At 39.5% G+C, this 19297-nt stretch overlaps 1 protein-coding gene across 2 annotated transcripts in view; it reads right to left on the bottom strand.

Annotated features, from left to right (window-relative positions):
• Window positions 1-722: 722 nt before the first annotated feature.
• LOC122662084 (WAT1-related protein At5g64700-like) overlaps window positions 723-19297 on the bottom strand; it is a 91160-nt gene continuing 72585 nt past the window's right edge. Inside the window, exons 1-6 of one of the 2 annotated variants that reach the window (XM_043857641.1) lie at window positions 16809-17067; window positions 15292-15354; window positions 14501-14822; window positions 13225-13386; window positions 12802-12953; window positions 723-900 (exon numbers count right to left, since the gene is read on the bottom strand). In XM_043857641.1, coding sequence (XP_043713576.1) covers window positions 777-900; window positions 12802-12953; window positions 13225-13386; window positions 14501-14822; window positions 15292-15354; window positions 16809-17008 — 1023 coding nt within the window. In that variant the 5' untranslated portion in view covers window positions 17009-17067 and the 3' untranslated portion in view covers window positions 723-776. Of the gene's footprint in view, window positions 901-12801; window positions 12954-13224; window positions 13387-14500; window positions 14823-15291; window positions 15355-16808; window positions 17068-19297 lie in introns of those variants that run through there. The other variant, XM_043857642.1, reaches the window with a different exon arrangement.

Below are 19297 nucleotides of genomic sequence, written 5' to 3'. Positions count from 1 at the left end.
TACCATTCAGCCCTTTAGTCAAATAATTAAGAAACACTAAGAAAAAAAGCAAGGCCTATATATCCTATTACAAGGAAAGGTTATAACCAGTTATACTAAAATCTTCCTTCTACTTAGTAAATTATCACATAGAACTGCACTCGTAATTGAGAGAAATTTTCTTTTTATAAAAAAAATTAGGTGCGAGGTTTACAAAAATACTGCATAAAAAAAAGGTCCATCTAGGAGTCGCTTTGCCTAGCGAAGTATAATGCTTCACTATTTGCCCCTTGGCAGTACATTGATTAGTTCTGAGAGGACCCCAGATACATCTCCATGGCCAAATTTTTGTCCAAAATAAGTAAGGAAAATTGCTCAAACTTTGATTCAAAGTTTCAGAAAAAATACCAAAATGCCAGCAAATAGAGATAAATATAAAATACAAATGACATCTTTTGTAATTTTTAACATCTTCATCTACTCATTTTAAACTGAAATTGTACCAATGAGATGCTTGACTAATCCTCTATTACATGGACTAACCCATGTATTGCCATGTGGCAAATACTAGAGCATTTTACTTTATTAGGCATATTGATGGGAAAGAAGAAAAATAAATATTAGAATGGCAAATTCAGAAAAGTATTTTTAAATCAATGTGCCTAATAATACAAGTGTCTCCAGCTATACTTTTCCAGTCATGCCTTTCTGGAGATGACCTTCTGCTTATGATATTATCTATAAGATTTATATCATTTCTCTTATGAGAAAACTGATTTTAATACACTTTTGATCTCTTATGGTTGAATCAAGGGTGAGTTGATGGAGATATCATCATTTATCTCATACTGCTTCATATCGTCAGCCTTCGCCCATAATATTAGGTAGAGCCCCACAATTACTAGAAAAGCTCCTACAATGCTGCAAAATCAAATAAGTGAACCGATGAGTAAACAGAATAAAAAATACAATGATAAAGTATGGAATTTGAATGAATCAAACGGATCGCTCATCTATTGCTAAAAAAATTGCATGAATAGATCATCAGGACTTACTCATATAGAAATTGTAATAGAAGAAGTACTTTCATTTGAACTAAATGCCTCTATGTTTTCCCTTTTATTGATAAAATAATGTTTGTGGGGTTTACAGATTTCTATCTATAAAAATGGTACAATTATTTTTGTTTTGGGAAAAACTCGTTCTCACCCTCTTATGTTGCTAGTGCTCTTCAGCTACTCTGACAATTGATAGAGAGGATAGAATCTGGATTAGATATGAAAAATTTTCATACTAAAAAATCAATCAAATATTCTCCTATATATGTCAATGCATGTCTACCATAATCCAACCATTACTGTGCACTCCTCCATCGTCTGGATTCTTCAAAACTATATTATGCCACTTAGCAAGCCATTTGGGCTAAAATTTGATGTGTGAGTAAAAGACCTTGGAATCGATGTAATCAGTCGAATTTCTATTACAATATGGTACAATTATTTACTTTTTTCTTTTTTTTCTTTTTTTTTTTGAGAAAAACTCATTCTCATCCTCCACTTGTGCTTTGCAGCTATACTCGCCATTGATAGAGAGTTTAGAATTTGGATTAGACGTATCAAATCATACTGAAACTCAATCAAATATCCACCTACGTATGTGTAGACGTTGAATTTTGTCACCATCCCCTGCGATGACGATAACTGGACGTGGATGACTGACGACATCCCCCCAAGAACTCTTGCCCCTGCACACAAGCCATATCACTCTCATATCCCTAGAAATGATTCACAATACCTTTTTACCAAATATTGAAGGAGGTATTGCTCACCTTCCCTGACCACGGTGGTCCCAAGCCATACAAGGGCTTGTGGTGCCACAGCAGAATGAATCATTCTTGTGGCCCCGTACCCGCAGTGCCGCAAGATCACTTGGATTTCTGCAACGCTGTGCGTGCGACACAGCTAGATTGTTTGGAATTATGCAGCGTTGTGCACGCGGCGCCGCCAAATTGTTTGAGATTATTGCAGCGCCGCAGAGGGGCGGGAATCCCTATAAATAGGGGTTCTCCCCCTCATTTGGAAGCATTTCCAAACTTCGGGAAGAGCATCCCCAAAGCCTGTCTTTTGCTTTCTTTGCTTCCCAAAACCCTGTTTCACCCATTTTGAGGTCCTCCCCATCCCTAAGTCCAAATTTCCAAGCCTAGTTGCCTTGTCCAAAGTCCGGATTACCCAAACTTGACTTTTCGACCCAATTCCAGTCGAATCCCTTAAAGATTTGAGAATTCTTTATGGCGTAGTTACTCCGTCTGAGGATCGAGCATTCGAGTCCCAAAACCTCGTGACGCTGTTACTCTACCTGAGGTTCCAAGATTCAATACTTGTAAGCCATTATTTTGTCCAAGATTCCAAGATTCAATACTTGTAAAGCCGTTACTCTGTCCGACAGAAGATAAGTCAATCATTTGTCTCCACCTGAGCCGGGGGATGTTTTCCATCTTGCATTTTTCATAATCACATCGGTTTAGCATACATGTATACATTTCTATCGTTAACCTTTGATTTTGACACAATGTAAACTCTAAAATATTCATGTGTACTATACATAGTAGTTAGTATAGTGTAGTTTAGGTTTTATTTGAACAGTTTGTACATCATCATTGAGCCATGCATGTTGATATAAGACATTCATTATGGGAGAATATTCAAAATCAAACATCTAGTAGAATGACTGGTTTACCCGGGCGAGATGGGTGCCTAATACCTTCCCACTCTCGTAACTTGACCAGACCAAATGAAATCATGTAGCCCTTCATAGGGCTACACCAATTGAGTCCTAGGCCCTAATCCTAGGTGGCGACTTCATTCCATATGATTGCATGACCCCCATCCCCCGATAATTGACATAAGACCCTTCTTTTACTTGAGAAGCGTGGATCACGCCCATACCATCCGTAGACGAGAACCACCTCATAGGAAACACCCACCACCTCCCACGTTGTGCGACGGAACGGATCGTCACAATACGTCAATGCCCGACTATCATAATCTGACCAACATTGTGCACTCTCTCCCATTGTATTGATTCTTTAAAACTCTAATTTTCCACTTCGCCATCTATTTGGGGACTGAAATTTAACATATGAGTAGAGGACCTTGGGGTCTAACTAGTCACAAAATTTGGGCCCTATCTGATACAAAAGAATTTACATCAGCCAAATTTTTTTTCAATGATTTTGTATAACCCAAATTATTCTTGGCTTTTCAGTCTTGGGTAATAGTGACATCTTTCATGTAGCTCTCTTTTCAATTTGAACCCACAAAAGCCATCATATTGATCATTTTCTTTCCAATAATTTCATGACACCCTCTACTCTTCTTTCACATTGTAATCACTCATTACATTTGATGCCACATACTCCTTTTGAGACTAATTTGTGTACCATTCCTACCCTTCCATAAAATTTACCACTCAGTCCATTAGATTGCCTAATTCTACAATCAAAAAGCATCACTTGTAGTGTGGTTAATAGGTACATATACCATTTTTATCCTTTCACTTGAAAAAGGGGGAGAGGGAGATTAGTACAATAGAGACAAAATGGTCAATTTGATAAGAAGATTTCAAAATTTAAATGAGTGAATTATATTACAAGAAAGAAGTTAAAAATGTAAGATGTCATGTGAAATTGTAAAGAAAATGGAAAGACTGACGCCGTGCCATCATAAAAAAATAAGTTCATACACTAAGTTGGTAAATTTAAAAGAAAAGAGAGAAAGAATGCTACACCGGCTGTGTCTAAATTTCTTTTCCCACAGTAGGGTTACATATGTTATTTCATAGAAAAGAGGATAGAAGCAGACGCAGGGAGGCGCTAGTGTACGCTGCTCAATTTGACAGTGTTCTTTCTCCTCAAAGAAATAAATATTCCCACGACACTAGAATGGGAATGAATCCACATTCCCTTTCACAAGACCCATGGAACCCACATTCACACTCTCTCATTAATCAATATGTGGGCAGCCTACTGATCGAATTTGTCTCCCCAATCTCTCATTGGTGTGGTTTCCTACTCTACCGTCGTGAAAATCATTACCCTAAAAGCAAAAAGATTAGACCATTAGATGCAAATTGGACAAATTTATTAATATGATGCCTAGCTTTCTTTTCTGACGGGAGTAGGAAGCAATATTATATTTTGGGAGAAGGTTCCCCATGATACCCATGTGAGGAGGAATATGCACGCCACACTAATGGTGGTCCTAAAAAAGGTATTATGCACATGTTTAGAGCAAGAGAAAGAAAACAATGTTGTTAGGGTATCTGATTTCCGCCCAATCAGTCTCTGCAATGTCTCTTACAAAATTATCGCTAAATTCTTGGCTAATCGCCTCAAGGGTTACCTAGCTTCTTTAATATCTCCATTCCATGCTGCTTTTATCTTGATCGGCATATTGCTGACAATATTGTATTGGTTCAAGAAATATTCAACTTTTTAAGTCTTAAAAAACGAAAAGGGTGCTTTGTGCATGGCTACCAAAATTGATATGGCTAAGGCATATGACAAACTGCAATTGGGTCTTATTCATGCTTTGGTTTCTTAGGGTTTAGCGATACTTGGCACAAGTTGGTTTTTAATCTTATCTGTTCCCCCTCTTTCTCCATTAAGATCAATGATAACCCTTTTGGACTTTTTTTTGCCTCCAGGGAAATCCGACAAGGATGCCCTCTTACCCCCTATCTCTTTATCATTGTCCTGGAGGTTCTATCCCGTCTTCTTGCGGCCTACAGATATCTTCGTATGTTTCACGGCATAAAAATTGCTCCCCATGCCCTGAAAATTACTCATATCCTATTTGCAGATGATAATTTCATCTTTTGTAGAGCTACTAATGAAGATATTCTCACAATAAAATCTTTTTTGGACCTTTTTCTCTGATATTTCTGAGCAAGATATCAATTTTAACAAAAGTGAAATATTCTTTAGCAGGAATGTGGACCCTCTTGATTGTAGAAGATTTTTCTCTTTGATTGGCATCCAAGAGATGTCACAGGACTCCCTTTACTTGGGTACTAATCTCTTCCATTCTAGGTCGAAAGTGAAAGACCTTGCGTACATTGTTAAGAGAGTTAGTAGTAGACATTCAACCTGGAAGTCTAACTTCCTTTCTTTTGCACAACTTAGAGTTCTTATTTAATTTGTTTTGACGACTATTCCTTTTCTGTTTTTTTTTGCTAAAGGGTCATGTATTTTAAGAGAAGAAGAAAAAAAATACACAGAGATCAAGGAAAAAATGGAATATGAAACACCTCACAAAAGCAAAAATCCCCACTTGTGGCACCGCCATCAATAGGGCAAACAAAGAGAGACATGCACAAAATTAAGGGTGAAACAATCTGAACCTAGCTCTGCACCGAGCATCCACGACAAGTTCCTCTTAAACTAGGGGAGGCAACAGCACCATCATAGACAAAATTTACAGAGACATTGCCGATTTAGCTAAGAAGTCAGCTATTGGGTTAGCCCCACAGAAACAATGGGAGATTTTTCACACTATCAAGTCCAAGAAAGCACCGAGCAAGCCATCTCTACCAAAGATACCAGGGCACTAGCTTCTAAAAAACCAACATAAAAATTGCCACCGAGTCACACTCAACCCAAAGCCTAGAAACACCAAGACATTTTGCGAATTCCAGACCCAAAATTAGAGCATGAAATTCAGCAGAGAAATTAGTATCCACTCCCAAAAATTCCCTAAAAGAGAAGATGATTTGAGCCTCTAGATTCTGGAAAACACCCCTGCACCTGATCTGCCCGGATTCCCCAATGAGCAGCCATCAATATTTAATTTAACCCATCCAGGAGAAGGCCTAGACCAGAAGACTTCCAAAAATCGGGAGGGACTTCGAGGCAATAAAGAAATATTGAGGTGCCTCCCCAACAGGAGATCTTGGACAGTAATATTCCTGCACCGAATGGAGGGAGAGATCCTCGTCAATTCTCTGAGAAGTAAGCTCCATACCTGAGCTTCATTGTTGCTCCTACCTTCAAAACGTCTCTTGTTTCTCTCCAGCCATATAAAATAAGAAATTAGAGAGAGACCACACATCCAAACATCACGCAGAGAAGATGCTACTGCTTTACTCCTCCACCAAGCACTCAAATCTAGAAACGAATCATGTTGCTGCCAAGCCAAGCTGAAAGTATTTGAAAAGGAGGATCACAAAAATTGGGAAAAAGGGCACTCACAAAAAATATGGTGTAAAGACTCCTCTGCACGGAGGCAAAGACCACACCTAGATGGTAAAGGGATTCCAAATTTCTTCACCAGGTCGTTAGAGGGGAACTTTCCATGGTGGATTCTCCAATCAAAAATCGAAAGCCGGGGGAGAAGTAATTTATTCCAAATGATAGACAACCAGGGAGGTTTAGGATTTTTTGATCGAATCATATCCCAAGTAGAATTAATTGAGAACTCGCCAGCAGCATTTTGAATCCAAAAACATTTATCATCCAATAGCTCGGGAGGGAGGTGAATCTGTCTAACCAAGTCAAAAATGCTCAACAAAAAGGGCGACTCCACCTAAGGAAGACTCCATTGACCATCAATAATGAAATCCACCACTTTGCAATTAAAGCCCTGGAAGAAAACCGGATCTAAAGAATACATTTCCGTAATAGAGGAGGGACCCAACCATTTGTCAAACCAAAACTGAATTTTTGAACCATTGCCAACCGCCCATCTCTCATTTTCCGATAAAATATTCCAAATACGTTTAATACCGGGCCACACCAAGGAGGAAATATAGGTCCTCTTGACAGAACCATCTTGATTAAAAAATCTTGCTCTCATGAAACGACTCTAGCTTGATAGCCCCTGTTGGATGTGCCAAGCCAACTTGCAAAGAAGGGCCTTATTAACATCCCTCATACGTCGGATACCCAAACCACCCTCTGACTTGGGCCTACAAACAATATCCCATTTGATAGAAATTTTTTTCCCAAAATCTGCATCCCCAACCCAGATGAAATTTCTCATCCACCTTTTCAAGGTCTTCACCAACGCTTCAAGCCACCAATACATAGAGCAATTGTGGACTAGGATACCAGAGATCATAAATCTAACCCACTCCACCTGCCCAGCCATAGAGAGAAGCCTTCCTTTCTAACTCGACAGATGCGCCTTGATCTTATCCATCAAAGGTAAAATATGCTCCCGCTTGATCCATCCTTTGAAAATTTCCACACCCAATTACGTCGTTAATAAGGAGCAAATAGGAATTCCTAGGACACTAGAAATCCTATTCCGTCTCTGAGGAGGGACTTTTCCAAAAAACAACTTGGTTTTCTCCTGACTCACCCTCTGGTCCGAAAAGTCCTGGTACTTTTCTAGAAAAATCTTCAGATTATGAATATACCTGCTAGAAGCATTCATAAAAATAAAAATGTCATCAGCAAATAAAAGGTGGGTGGGAGTAACCACCCGTCTAGGACCCGAGAGAGCCTTAATCTTTTTGGAGGATAGCAAGGATTGTAGACCTCTACAAAGAACTTCATCTGCCAAAATAAAAAGCATCGAAGAGATGGGATCACCCTGCCGAAGACCCCTTTCGACTCCAAAGAATCCAACTGGATCACCATTTAATAAAACAAAGATTCTGGAAGGGAGGAGGAGCTGATGAATCCAGTCGACCCAGCTTTCAGAGAACCCCATCTTCCTTAGAACCCCAAACAGAAAATCCCAAGCCAAAGTGTCATATGCCTTCTTGATCTCTACTTTATTACCCATACCTCCCCCTCTGGTAGAGGCAAACATGAGATTAGCCAACTCAGAGGCCATAATAGTATTATTAGAAATAATTTTTCCTTGTTGAAATGCACCTTGTTCTTCAAACAACAGTCTAGGGAGCTTCACTGCCAATCTCATGGTCATCACCTTTGAGATGGTTTTACACAGAAAATTACCCATACAAATAGGCCTGAATTTATCCAACGACTGAGCCCCATCAAACTTCGGAATTAAGGTAATGAAGCAATTGTTAACACCAAACGGGATCCTTCCCGAAGAGAAAAAATATTTTACAGCCGCACAAAAATCAAAGGAGACAATATCCCAACACTTTCTGAAAAAAGCACCTGAAAACCCATCTGGACCTAGAGAGCTATTAGGGTCTAGGTCCCACACCGCTTTCTTGATTTCCTCCGTAGAGGAAATCATCTCCAAGCACATATTATCCACATTGTCAATCTCACGCTGGATATACTCAAGAAGATCATTGTGCGAAACCAAAGGAACTTTTGTATGAAAAGATTCATAATGACTAACAACATAATCAGCAATGGTAGCCTGGTTAGAAATTACCTATCCATCCTCCTTTTTTAGTGATTGAATCATGCTTTTTCCTTCGAATCTAGGTCGACATATGAAAGAATTTTGAATTCCTATCTCCCTCTTTGAGTCATCTAATTCTAGATTTCTCTACCCATAGCTTCTCATGCATTTCAGTTGCCTTTAAAAGTGCCATCTTACCATCCGCTTCTTGGTTGAAGAGCTCATCTGACATACCTTCAGCCTCTATTGCCGCCTGCACTTCTTTCAACTTGGTCTCAGCAGCGTCGAGAGCTAGATTAATATTAGGAAACACATTCCTGGCCCAAGAGCGCAACAAAAATTTGAGGCCTTTGAGTTTTTTGCACAACCCAACAATGGGATTACCAACAATCGAATCCTGCCAATGCTCAGACACCACCCTCGAAAAATATTCATGCTCTGACCAGAACTTATGAAATCTGAAAGAGCAATTAACCGGACAAGGAACACCATCAGAAAACACCAGGATGGGGAGTGGTCCGAAGCTATACAGGGCAGCACCCGCTGGGCACAGTCATGAAATAACGCCAACCAACCTTGAGAATAAAAACTTCGATCCAAGACAGCTACCATATTACCCCTCCTTCGGTTATTTAACCAAGTAAAAAAATTTCCTTGGGAAGGAGTACTGATCAGAGAACAAGAATCAATCATGGCCTGAAAATCTGCCTCTGATCCCTTATTGAAACTACCCAGACCTCTCTTTTCATTTGAGAACAAAGTCACATTGAAGTCCCCCACTACAAACCAAGGAAAAAGACCTGAACAAAGGTTCACAAGGTCCAGCCAAACAAACAATATCAGGAGACACATCCTTCAAAATGTTTCTCAAGGCCCTCCTACCAGCAGCCTTCTTCATCCCTTGGAGACTATTCCTTCTTACTTTTTGCCTTTTTTCCTTTTCCTATGAAAATATATTGTAATTTAGACTCTATCTGTCTTTTTTTTATGGAATGGGGACTTTGGGAGTGCGAGAAAGCTTCATTTAATTGGTTGGGATCAAGTTTGTTCACCCACCACTTTTGGTAGGTTTGGACTTTGCAAAGCCTCTACCCATAAAAGAGCATTACTTCTAAGGCTTGGATGGAGGTTTACAATTGACAAATCTATCATTTGGATCCGTGCTTTAAAGGCTATGTACTTTCACAATAAATCGATCTTTGATCCCAAGGATATGACCAAACAAGGATCCTAGACTTGAAACAACATTGCATCCCTTGGAGTTTAGGCAGAATTATGGTGATTTGTTTTTTTATCTATGAGGCTATAACTAATTATAGTTGGAATACACATTTTCTATCTTCTATGTCCCACCTGATTCTGTAGGAGAAATTATCTAAATTCCTATTTCAAGTTACGAGGACCGATGGTGGTGCTCCTTGGCATGGGATGGCCCCTTCTTGATTCGTTTGACCACTAAATATCTTAGGCCATCAGATTGCCCCTATTGTGATTCCAATTTCTTTAAGCGGTGGCGTTTTCTTTGGAAACTCAATTTACAACCTAAATTTAAACTATTCTTTTGATGTGTTTTACATATAGGAATTCCAATCAAAGCGATTCCCTCGAATGGATCTTGATCGAGCGTACATTTGTTTTTGTGGTTCATGTGTTGAATCCATCTGACAAATTTTCCTCTCATGTGAATGTACTAAGCGTATTTGATCTGCAGGCCCCATGGGATTGAGAACCAAGTTTCTCTCCAGTTCTTTGTTGGAACATATTTGTGTTTCGTTCCTCTCAAATAACTCTCTTGAAAAACAATCTCTTATCTAGTTCTTCTCAATCTTTTATTATTACTTGTTATTACATTTGTCATGTCGGGAATAAAGTTGTTAAAGGATGGGATTGAGAACCAAGTTTCTCTCCAATTCTTTGTTTGAACATCTTTGTGTTTCATTCCTCTCGAATAACTCTCTTGTAAAACAATATCTTATTTGGTTCTTCTTAATCTTTTATTGTTACTTTTTATTATATTTGGCATGTCGGGAATAAAGTTGTTAAAGGATCAGCTAAGTCTGATCCTAATCTGGTCGTTAAATTTGTAACTCACTGGATTTATGATCTTAACATTCACCCCCTTCTCTATCCCCCCCCCCCCCCCCTCTCTGATTGTTCACATTTGGTTTCTCTTGACCTTTCTCCTCTTACATTATGTGACCCCACCCCCATGTTAAATCACCCTATTTTAATCTGCACAGGAGCCTTAAACCCAAGTCTAAACACCTCTGGTTGGGCTATGTGCATTTTGTTTTGGTAGCTACAGGATATATGCAATCAGGGGATACTTTGGAGGCAGAGATTTTTGGCTTTTTGCAGGGCTTGGAGCACGCATACAGGATGCGGATAGATGTTAAAGAAGTTTGGTGTAGTAATAAAGAATTATGTTTATATTTACCACCACCATCCTCTACTCTAAAAACAATAAAGAGAAAAGAAATAATAAAAAAAATAAAGTACGAGAGAAAATAAAAAATCCCATGTGTGGGGAATTTCACAATGTCGTCATGATATTTTATTACACCCCAAACCCACTATTGACTACTCCCGAGGAATTTGAACAATAGACTTAAGCTGTGTTAGGTATGCATTCTAGGTCGATTTCGCATTCTTGGACCATAAAAAACAACTATATTGAACATCCAAGAATGCAAAATCAACATAGAATACATCCCAAGAATGCATACCAAACCCAGCCTTAGTTACTAGTAGCCAAGGCCCTTTACTGGCTGCTCTAGCTGACACTTTCAATGTATAGCTTTCCCTATTAACATTTGTTATTCAAATGAGCTTTTAATAAACAGTGGACAAGGAGTACTCACCCCCACCAAAAAAAGAAGAGAGAAAAGGGAGGACAATTGGGAGGTATTTGGTGAGGTTTACGTGGGTTTCTTGTTGAATTTGGACTTTTGGTTGATGATTGGGCTACTGATGTAACTTGGGCCTAAAAACCCCAAACATACCACCCAATATTTCACTTGGCTTGGCTTATATTTTCAGTCTGTGGGTTGGGCTATGGTTGAGAAATCCCAACCCAACATCGGATCACGCTGCATTAGGATTAATGCATCGGTCTAAATCAACCCTTATAATATATATAGGAAAAAGAACTTTGTCCGGGAGTGTGGCCTACACCAGCACTCTCATGAGTCTATCTCTCTCCTCCCCATATGAAAAGACAACTCTACCCCTTTGTTTTAAGGAGGAGAGAAATAGACACATGGGAGTGCTGGCGTAGACCACACTCCCGGACAGAAAATTGCTTCACTATATATATAAATATATATATTTATATATAGAGAAAGAGATAGCTACATGGTCGTGTAGCTCCTACATCAGCACATGGGCCAATAAGATCGTGCACAGGATCATCATCTTTATAGCATTTTTTATTTCAGTGTGTGGGTGTGCATGCGTAAGTGACTGAGTGTGTGTGTACATGTGTGGGTGGGTGGATGTGCATGCATGCATGTGTTATGTGCTCACTGGGGCCCACTTTTGTGTATGGGTGCTAGATTGGGCCAGCCTAGTATGGGATAGGTTAAAGGGCTTAATTTAACGTGTTCCATCAGCTCTGGAGCTTTTGGCATATCGGTCAAGTACCCAACATTTAGTGTAAGAGCCAATCACCACATCATAGGTTTGAGTCACGGAAAGGGCTACCTAGGAGAGGGCTACCTGGAATAGAGTGAAAACCGTCAAGAAAGGGCTACCTACTGTTAGGCAAACATCCTGGAGTAGAGTAGAGCCGCTTGGAAAGGGCTACCTACCACCAAAGTGAAAGCTGTCTAGAGTGAGAGCCGCTGAGGACGACGGTTGCGGAAGCATGATGGTCTGTGATGTGCCTAAAGGGGCCCACTCTAGTGTATGGGCGCTAGATTGGGTCAGCCTAGTATGAGATAGGAAAAAGAGAGAGATAATAGGGAGAGGAAGAGAGAAAATAATAAAAAATAGAAACTAAGGATGGGAGGGGAAGAAATAGGAGAGAAAATAGAGAGGCTTTACAAACGAAGCCAGGCGTCTGGCTTATTGGGAGGTAGCCGACCTCTCTGAAGATAAACTCAAGAACAGTTTCAATTTTCTAAAGTCTGCTTTCTATTTCAATATTCAAAAAATAAATACACGTACAATAATTGGTTATCACAACTACCTACTTCCCACTCCCACAACTTCTCCTACATTTTCACTTCAACTCATCCCTTTGCTAATAACTAATTTCACACTTACTATTACTAATTAACTATTTAATATTAAATAAAATAACTACTATTAATTAACTACTTAATATATATTAAATAACTATTAAATAAAATAAACATGGAGTACGTAACAGCATGCATATGTGTATGTGTAGGCATATGTGTGAGCACATATTGACTATAACCTTTTGGCATTCGGATTTACAGTGAGTTGTAAAGCTACGATTTAAGAGTAAGTTAAAGAGTATACTGACCTCCCCAAATGTGCAGTGTCACCAAGTACAAATGTGTCCAATAGGAAGGAGAAAACAATGAGGAGTGGTGTAAATGCTGACGTAAAGACTGGACCCCTTTTGTGTATACTCCATGTCATCACGTAGTATGAAAGGCCTGTTATCACAATTCCCTACAAATTCCAGAATAAAATTTCAATGCAACAGGAGCATATTAATGCAGCTACTATGTTAGATTCATTTATTAAGGATTGTGTTAGGTATTCATTCTCGGAATAGCTTCTGGGTCTAGAATGCATTTTCAAACCCATTTTTTCCTTTATTTTCTTGCTTTAGAATGTGTTCTAAATCCATAATCTATACTAAGAATGCATACCAAATCAAAACCTAAATGTGAATTTTTTGTTTCTTGAATAATCACATATAAAAATACATAGTAATTACCCCAAAGAGGATGGCTACAAGAACTAAGCCTCCATCCCATTGAAGTTTCCAGGATGAACTTGGGATCACAATTGCTGTGACTATGGCTGTTTGGATAGTCCCGAAGAAGCTCATCATCGCCGTCAATGATAGCTCCGCTGGATACATTCGTGTAACATGGCCCTGCCAAAAAGTAGAGGGAGGGTATTTCAGACCATCAATTAGTTAAGGGGGCAACGAGTAATAAAGAACCTAGGATTTTTGGGCAACCCTTCGCTGTGAGTGTAAAATAGAAATGTCAGAGAAGTTGCAAAATGAAGCTTTGCATTGATCTAATAATGTCAAGTAGGTAATTGTAATCTCTAGTTACACCCAAGAGGGGCTCCTTTAGAAAGAGGTTATGCTTTAGTCTTAGAGATAAAAGTAACTACATTAAAGTATTTTTATAGTCCATACCTAATACGACTACCAGAGTTCAGAATTCATGTCCTTCAACAAGAGTGCCATTAGAGGATTTTATAGTCCACACTTAATTTAATTAGAAGAGTAAATTCATGTCCTTTCAACAAAAGTGCCATTAACTCAAGAAGGCAGTTTCCCCACTTCCACGGTGAATATCCCTCACCCTGTCACCCATGGGTTTCTAGGATTTGGGTCCTCTGTAGCGCGAAAGGGAGTGTAGCGCACCGTCTGATTGTCCACAGTGTTTGGGCACGTAGCCCAACACATAAACGGGATGTTGGGTTGTGTGCCCAAGCACTGTGGGCCGTTGGATCTACGCTACACTCCCTGTTGTACTACAGAGGAGCCCAACGCTGGGCTTCTATGTCTTGGGATGGGTATCGGGCATAGTGGGAATCGAGGGTAATAATAATCCTACATGGTGGGTGAACCTTACTCTGTGGGTGGAGGAAAAATTTCTCCTTAACTCAAAACCAGAACACAGTTACCTATGTTTTCCAAACCTCTACAATTAATATCCCCTATATTTCTATCCGAGATCTGTTGTGCCTGTTTTGATTGTGGATTAGGTATTGTAAACTTAAGGCTGCGTTTGGTAAGCACTATTGAAAAGTAACCTAGATCGATAATGCATTCTAAGATGATAATTGTCACAGTTTTTATCATTTTAGAATGTATTATCAATCTAAAATTCATTCCAAGAATGCATACCAAACGCATCCTTATTATATTATTCTAAATACATTTTTGGTCCAATATAAAATTCTATTTCATTTTAAGCATAAAGATTGAGCCTCAAAAAGAAGTAGGGAAAAAAAAAAAAAGTCATTCTTACCACGAAAATGTTCCAGAAACAGGTGGCAAGTACCCCAACGATGATCATAATAACACCAAAAGTGGCCTCACTAGTAGCCAAATTTGTTGATTTGAGAACGGTGGGTCCCGTCCAAAGCACAGTTGACAATACACCGGCAGCAGATATAGTCACACCCCATATCTTAGCCTGCCCGTTTCTGCTCCAAAATCGGAACTTCTCCTGCCCAAAAACCACTGCTAGAACGAAGATCAGTGCAGTTTGCAAGTTCAAACCAATGCTTTCATATGACGACCCAATGAATTCTAAGGCCATTGTCAACAGCAACTGGCATAGTGTAATCCTATATTCATTGTGAAAAAAAAAAAAAATGGACCAAAGATTAATTAAATATAATAAATAGGACCGAGTTTCCCTCCACCCTATTCACCGCTGGGCCGGAGAGATCGGGAGAGAGTATCAGGAGGGTAATTTGGAATATACCAAAATCCTAGGAGGGATTTGTGAACTCTACGATGGTGGGCGAACCATCCTCTATGGTTGGAGGAAAACTTAGTTAATCAATTAAATATTGATCGCCCATGAGTATTATTGGTTGGACTAGGTTCACAATTCCAGGCCTGAACCACAAACCCCGAACCCCGATTTGTTTCGGGGAGCCAATTTTTAGCCTGGCCAGCCCATTTTATAAACCCGGTCCAATAACCAAAACTAATCGGGCCGGGTTTTGACACCCTGGGCAACATACCACATCAGGTGAACGTACCTGTACGTAGGTTTTATTGTAATATGATCAGTTCGATATACTTAACTGTAGGAGTCCCAACAAGAAGGCATAGCATAGTATCTTGAAGGAAAGTGGTGGCCTCTTCTGTCTGTAGAAGAAAAAGAGGGAGAAAAAAATGTCATGACCGGTAGTTATCAATTGGTTAGGTATCATTTTTGCAAATGCGACATCAACACTCATATGTCTCTATATGTTAAGTCCATTATTCTTACCAAACCGGTAAGGGTGTCAAAACCTAAACCGAATCGGTCAAACTGACTTGATCCAAACCAAGCTGATGTCTTATTGGTTTGGCTTTGGTTTGTGGGTTAGAGCACCATTCGGTTTCGATTCGTTTCAGGCTAAACCGACGGGCCACTGATTGGCCTGACCGATAGGATCGATCCGAACCAAATCTAAACGAACACAGAAATCGAACCCTAAAAACCCTACCTAATCCCTATCCAAAACTAGGGATGTAAATGGATAACCAAAAATCTGAATCCGATCCGCATCCATATCCGTTTAGGACATCCATATTTGTTTAGAGATATCCGGAAAAAAAAAATCCAAATACTTAATAATAAAATGGGCGGGAGTTCTCTGTGCAGCAGCGTAGGCTGTGCCCAGACACATGGGCTACCCATTCAGGGGGGCGGGGTGGTCATTTTGCCCACCCTCATGTGTCTGGGTGCAGCCTACGCTGCTGCACAAAGACCATTTGACCTAATAAAATTTAAGTAAATAATGATCTTGAGGGTTTTTTAAGATTCAACAGGTTCTAGAATGTAAGGAAAAGAGAATCATGATCTAAGAGATATGGATTGAGAGTGAATTGTATTCGCTAGGGGGAGGAAGGTCTGGGTTACGCAAGACAGAGATGTAAATGGATGGTCGAAAATCTGAATTCGATCTGTTTCCAAATCCATTTAGAGTTATCTATATTTGGCAGAAAATAATCGGATCCGATCTGTTTGCATTCCTACCCAAAACCAGTCTATACTCAGTTTTCAAACCAAACTGAACCGAATTAAAACGATAGCAAAACCAAACCAATACCAGAGTCCAAACCGAGCCGAAATATCAAAGGCAGAAATTAGATGGGTTTGACCATTTTGACTGGGGGTTGGGTTTTTCATAGTGAAAATTATCCGCAAACCCGACCCATTTCCATCCCGAGATGTTGCTAGAAAGAAAAAAAAAAGGCATTTCTGAAATTGAAACACTTTTCAACTGTTCAAATGCCGGATCCGACTCTTCTACTTCTGCTAGTTCGGTACTGTCGTGCGTCTTCACACACAAGCGTGGTGGAAAGTACAGCAGGCTTACTCCTACTCTGGCAAAGCGGTTGGACAGAGATAAGGCGGTACATGCCGCCTTGCTTGTGTGTGGGGCGCACATAGCAGTAGGGGCAGTCGAAAGTAGAGGAATCGAATGGTCAAATGCCCGTCAGTGACCTTCCACAATGTGAATACGGTCTAAGAATGCATAAAACAGGTGGGTAATTCTTAATGAGTAGAATGAATGTAATGCTGGTGAGGATTAAGTGTTCGAAGAAAGTACCTTTCTAGGAAGAAGGCAAGAACTGATATGACCACGGTGGCAACAACGTGCTCATAGACGACAATGGCTAGGGCACTGACACCTTTGGAGAGGATAGATTCGATGAGAATCATGAACACTGCAAGGCATAGCTCGTTCAAGGTAAGAAACAGGTAGGGCTTGCATGCCTCAAACCATAACCAAAGCCCCCTAAGTTCCATCTTTCCGCTTCTCCTATCTCAAAAGCTTCACCTGCAGGTATTCCATTCCATGGGAGAAGATAACTTAATCAGCATTTGATCATAAAAAGTGAGGTAGATATTCTGGGGTTGACAGTTGAAAAAATTCAGTAGCAGAACCTGAAGCGGGAAGTATCACTGATAATATAAGATGAGCACGTGATGGCCACCTAACTAAAAGTCTTTTCTTTGACACTTAGACCGGAGTCTACTTTATTGTTAGCCGTATACTTGGGTAAATACCCTTTCTGTTTTGTTTTGTTTTGGTTTTTTGGCTAAAGATCATTTATATTAAAAAAAAATAGAAAAAGAAAAATTACGTGATTAGCTACTTTTGGGTTTTCATTTACAAAACTGTCCATTCTATGTTTGAGTTAATAAAAATAGACAAAAACAAGTTAAGGTTTACAAAATTGGACAAAATAGTATCTCTCCCTCCCACACTTACTTTTTTAGACATTTTTACCCCTGTCGTTGTCTTCTCGCCCAGACATCCTCCGTTCCCTGCAACCCTGCCCTTGTCCCAGCCACCGCCATTCTCTGCTACCCCAAGTAACAAAGGAAAAAAAAGAGATTTTTAAGAGGGGAACCGCTGAGGAAGGAAGGAGAGTCACTGTTTTGTCTAGTTTTGTAAAACTAAACTTGTTTTTGTCTATTTTTGTTAATTCAAATATAGGGTGGATAGTTTTGTAACTGAAAACCCAAAAGTAGCTAATCATGTAATTTTCCCAAAAAAAAATTACAAATCAGTAGGAATTAAAAACAAAATGCTAAAACCTCTTTAACACCACCTACAACATTGCCTTCAGCAGGGAAGAGGGCAAGCAACAGAAACAAATTTATAGATTACGAATCGATATCTCGGTCTACATTGAGTATCCACTAAGAGCTCGTCTTGCACTGAAGGAGGGAATTTCAAAGAGACGAAAGACAAGGAATTTTTAGCAACGTCATTGGCCAAAAAATCCGCTATCGGATTTCCTTCACAAAAGCAGTGAGAAAACTTGCACTAGATAGAAGATAGGGCTGAAGATAAATCCAATCTTGATAACCATGTTAGAATTTTAATCCTATAAGGACTAATATTTTAATATTATATGGACTAATATTAAATATCCTAAACCAGGCTAATTAGAGTTTTGATCTAATTAGGGAGGTCATTAAGTTGTTTTAGAAGTCTAATGTGGACGGGCTTAGTGTGGGGCTAGATAGATTCCTACTGGGACTATGATGAGAGAGGCCCTCTAGGAATTACTATATAAAGAGAGCTAGGTCCCCCTTCTACCCATCACAACTATTAGTTCTCAATCTTTGTTGAGGAGTGCATTCTAGAAGAGAGGGAGATATTCAGTGTTCAACCTCCCTGTGCATTCGGTATTCTCATCAAGCCAGTTACTTTGGGAATAGAGGGGAAACACCTAGATCTTTGGTCTTTATTTTCTGTTGCGATCATCATCACTATGGATGTGAAATAAGGTTAGTGGTTCTATCCCTATTCTCTATTATTTATTTGATTATGTTCTTGAACGCCCTATAGAGATCCTAGCTTTTAGGGTTTTGTCCCTATTCGGATCAAATTAATCTAACATATGATATCAGAGTCTCCATAGATCCGTTCTTGAACCTATATGGATTCAATAATAATAGATCATGCGATAGGAATCAAATTTTTTCGCTTCAAATCAAGGTTTTTGAAGTTTTTAAATTTTTTGAAAAAACCCATCCGGACATTGGCTTTCTGCCATTTTTTAGCCTGCGAAAGTTGAAACAGATTACACAGATGGATGGAACTCGGAATTCTAAGAATTTTAGTGGGGGATCGCCGTCGCTGGCCACCAGACGCGCCCTCACATGCCAGCAAAAGCCGCGAGTGGATCTCACTCTCCGACAGGGTTTTTTTTTTTAAAAAAATTTACCTTTTTGGGTTTTGCTAACGTGCACCAGAGCCTGGTTAAGGGGTTTGCTATCGTGCGCCGCCGGGTCAAGTCACTAGAGGAGGCCAAACAAGGATGAATCAAGGCTGGTCATAGGAAACGATGGACATTCTGACATAGAGTTTGTGGGAGATGTCATTTTATTATAAGATTCTGGTTTTAAATTGACTTTAAAAAACACTTTTTATGTACCATCCTTCAGGCGGAATTTAATTTCGATTTCAGTTTTAGACATGAGTAGTTACCATTTTGAAATAAAGAACAGTATGGTTAATTTGTTTTTTAATTCAAGTAAAGTTGGTTCCTACATTATGTCCAATGGATTGTACAGATTGTG

The sequence above is a fragment of the Telopea speciosissima genome, chromosome 5, assembly GCF_018873765.1.
Source record: "Telopea speciosissima isolate NSW1024214 ecotype Mountain lineage chromosome 5, Tspe_v1, whole genome shotgun sequence".
NCBI lineage: Eukaryota > Viridiplantae > Streptophyta > Magnoliopsida > Proteales > Proteaceae > Telopea > Telopea speciosissima.
Note: the sequence above shows the minus strand (reverse complement) of the source record. Positions and strands in the feature narration are given on the sequence as shown.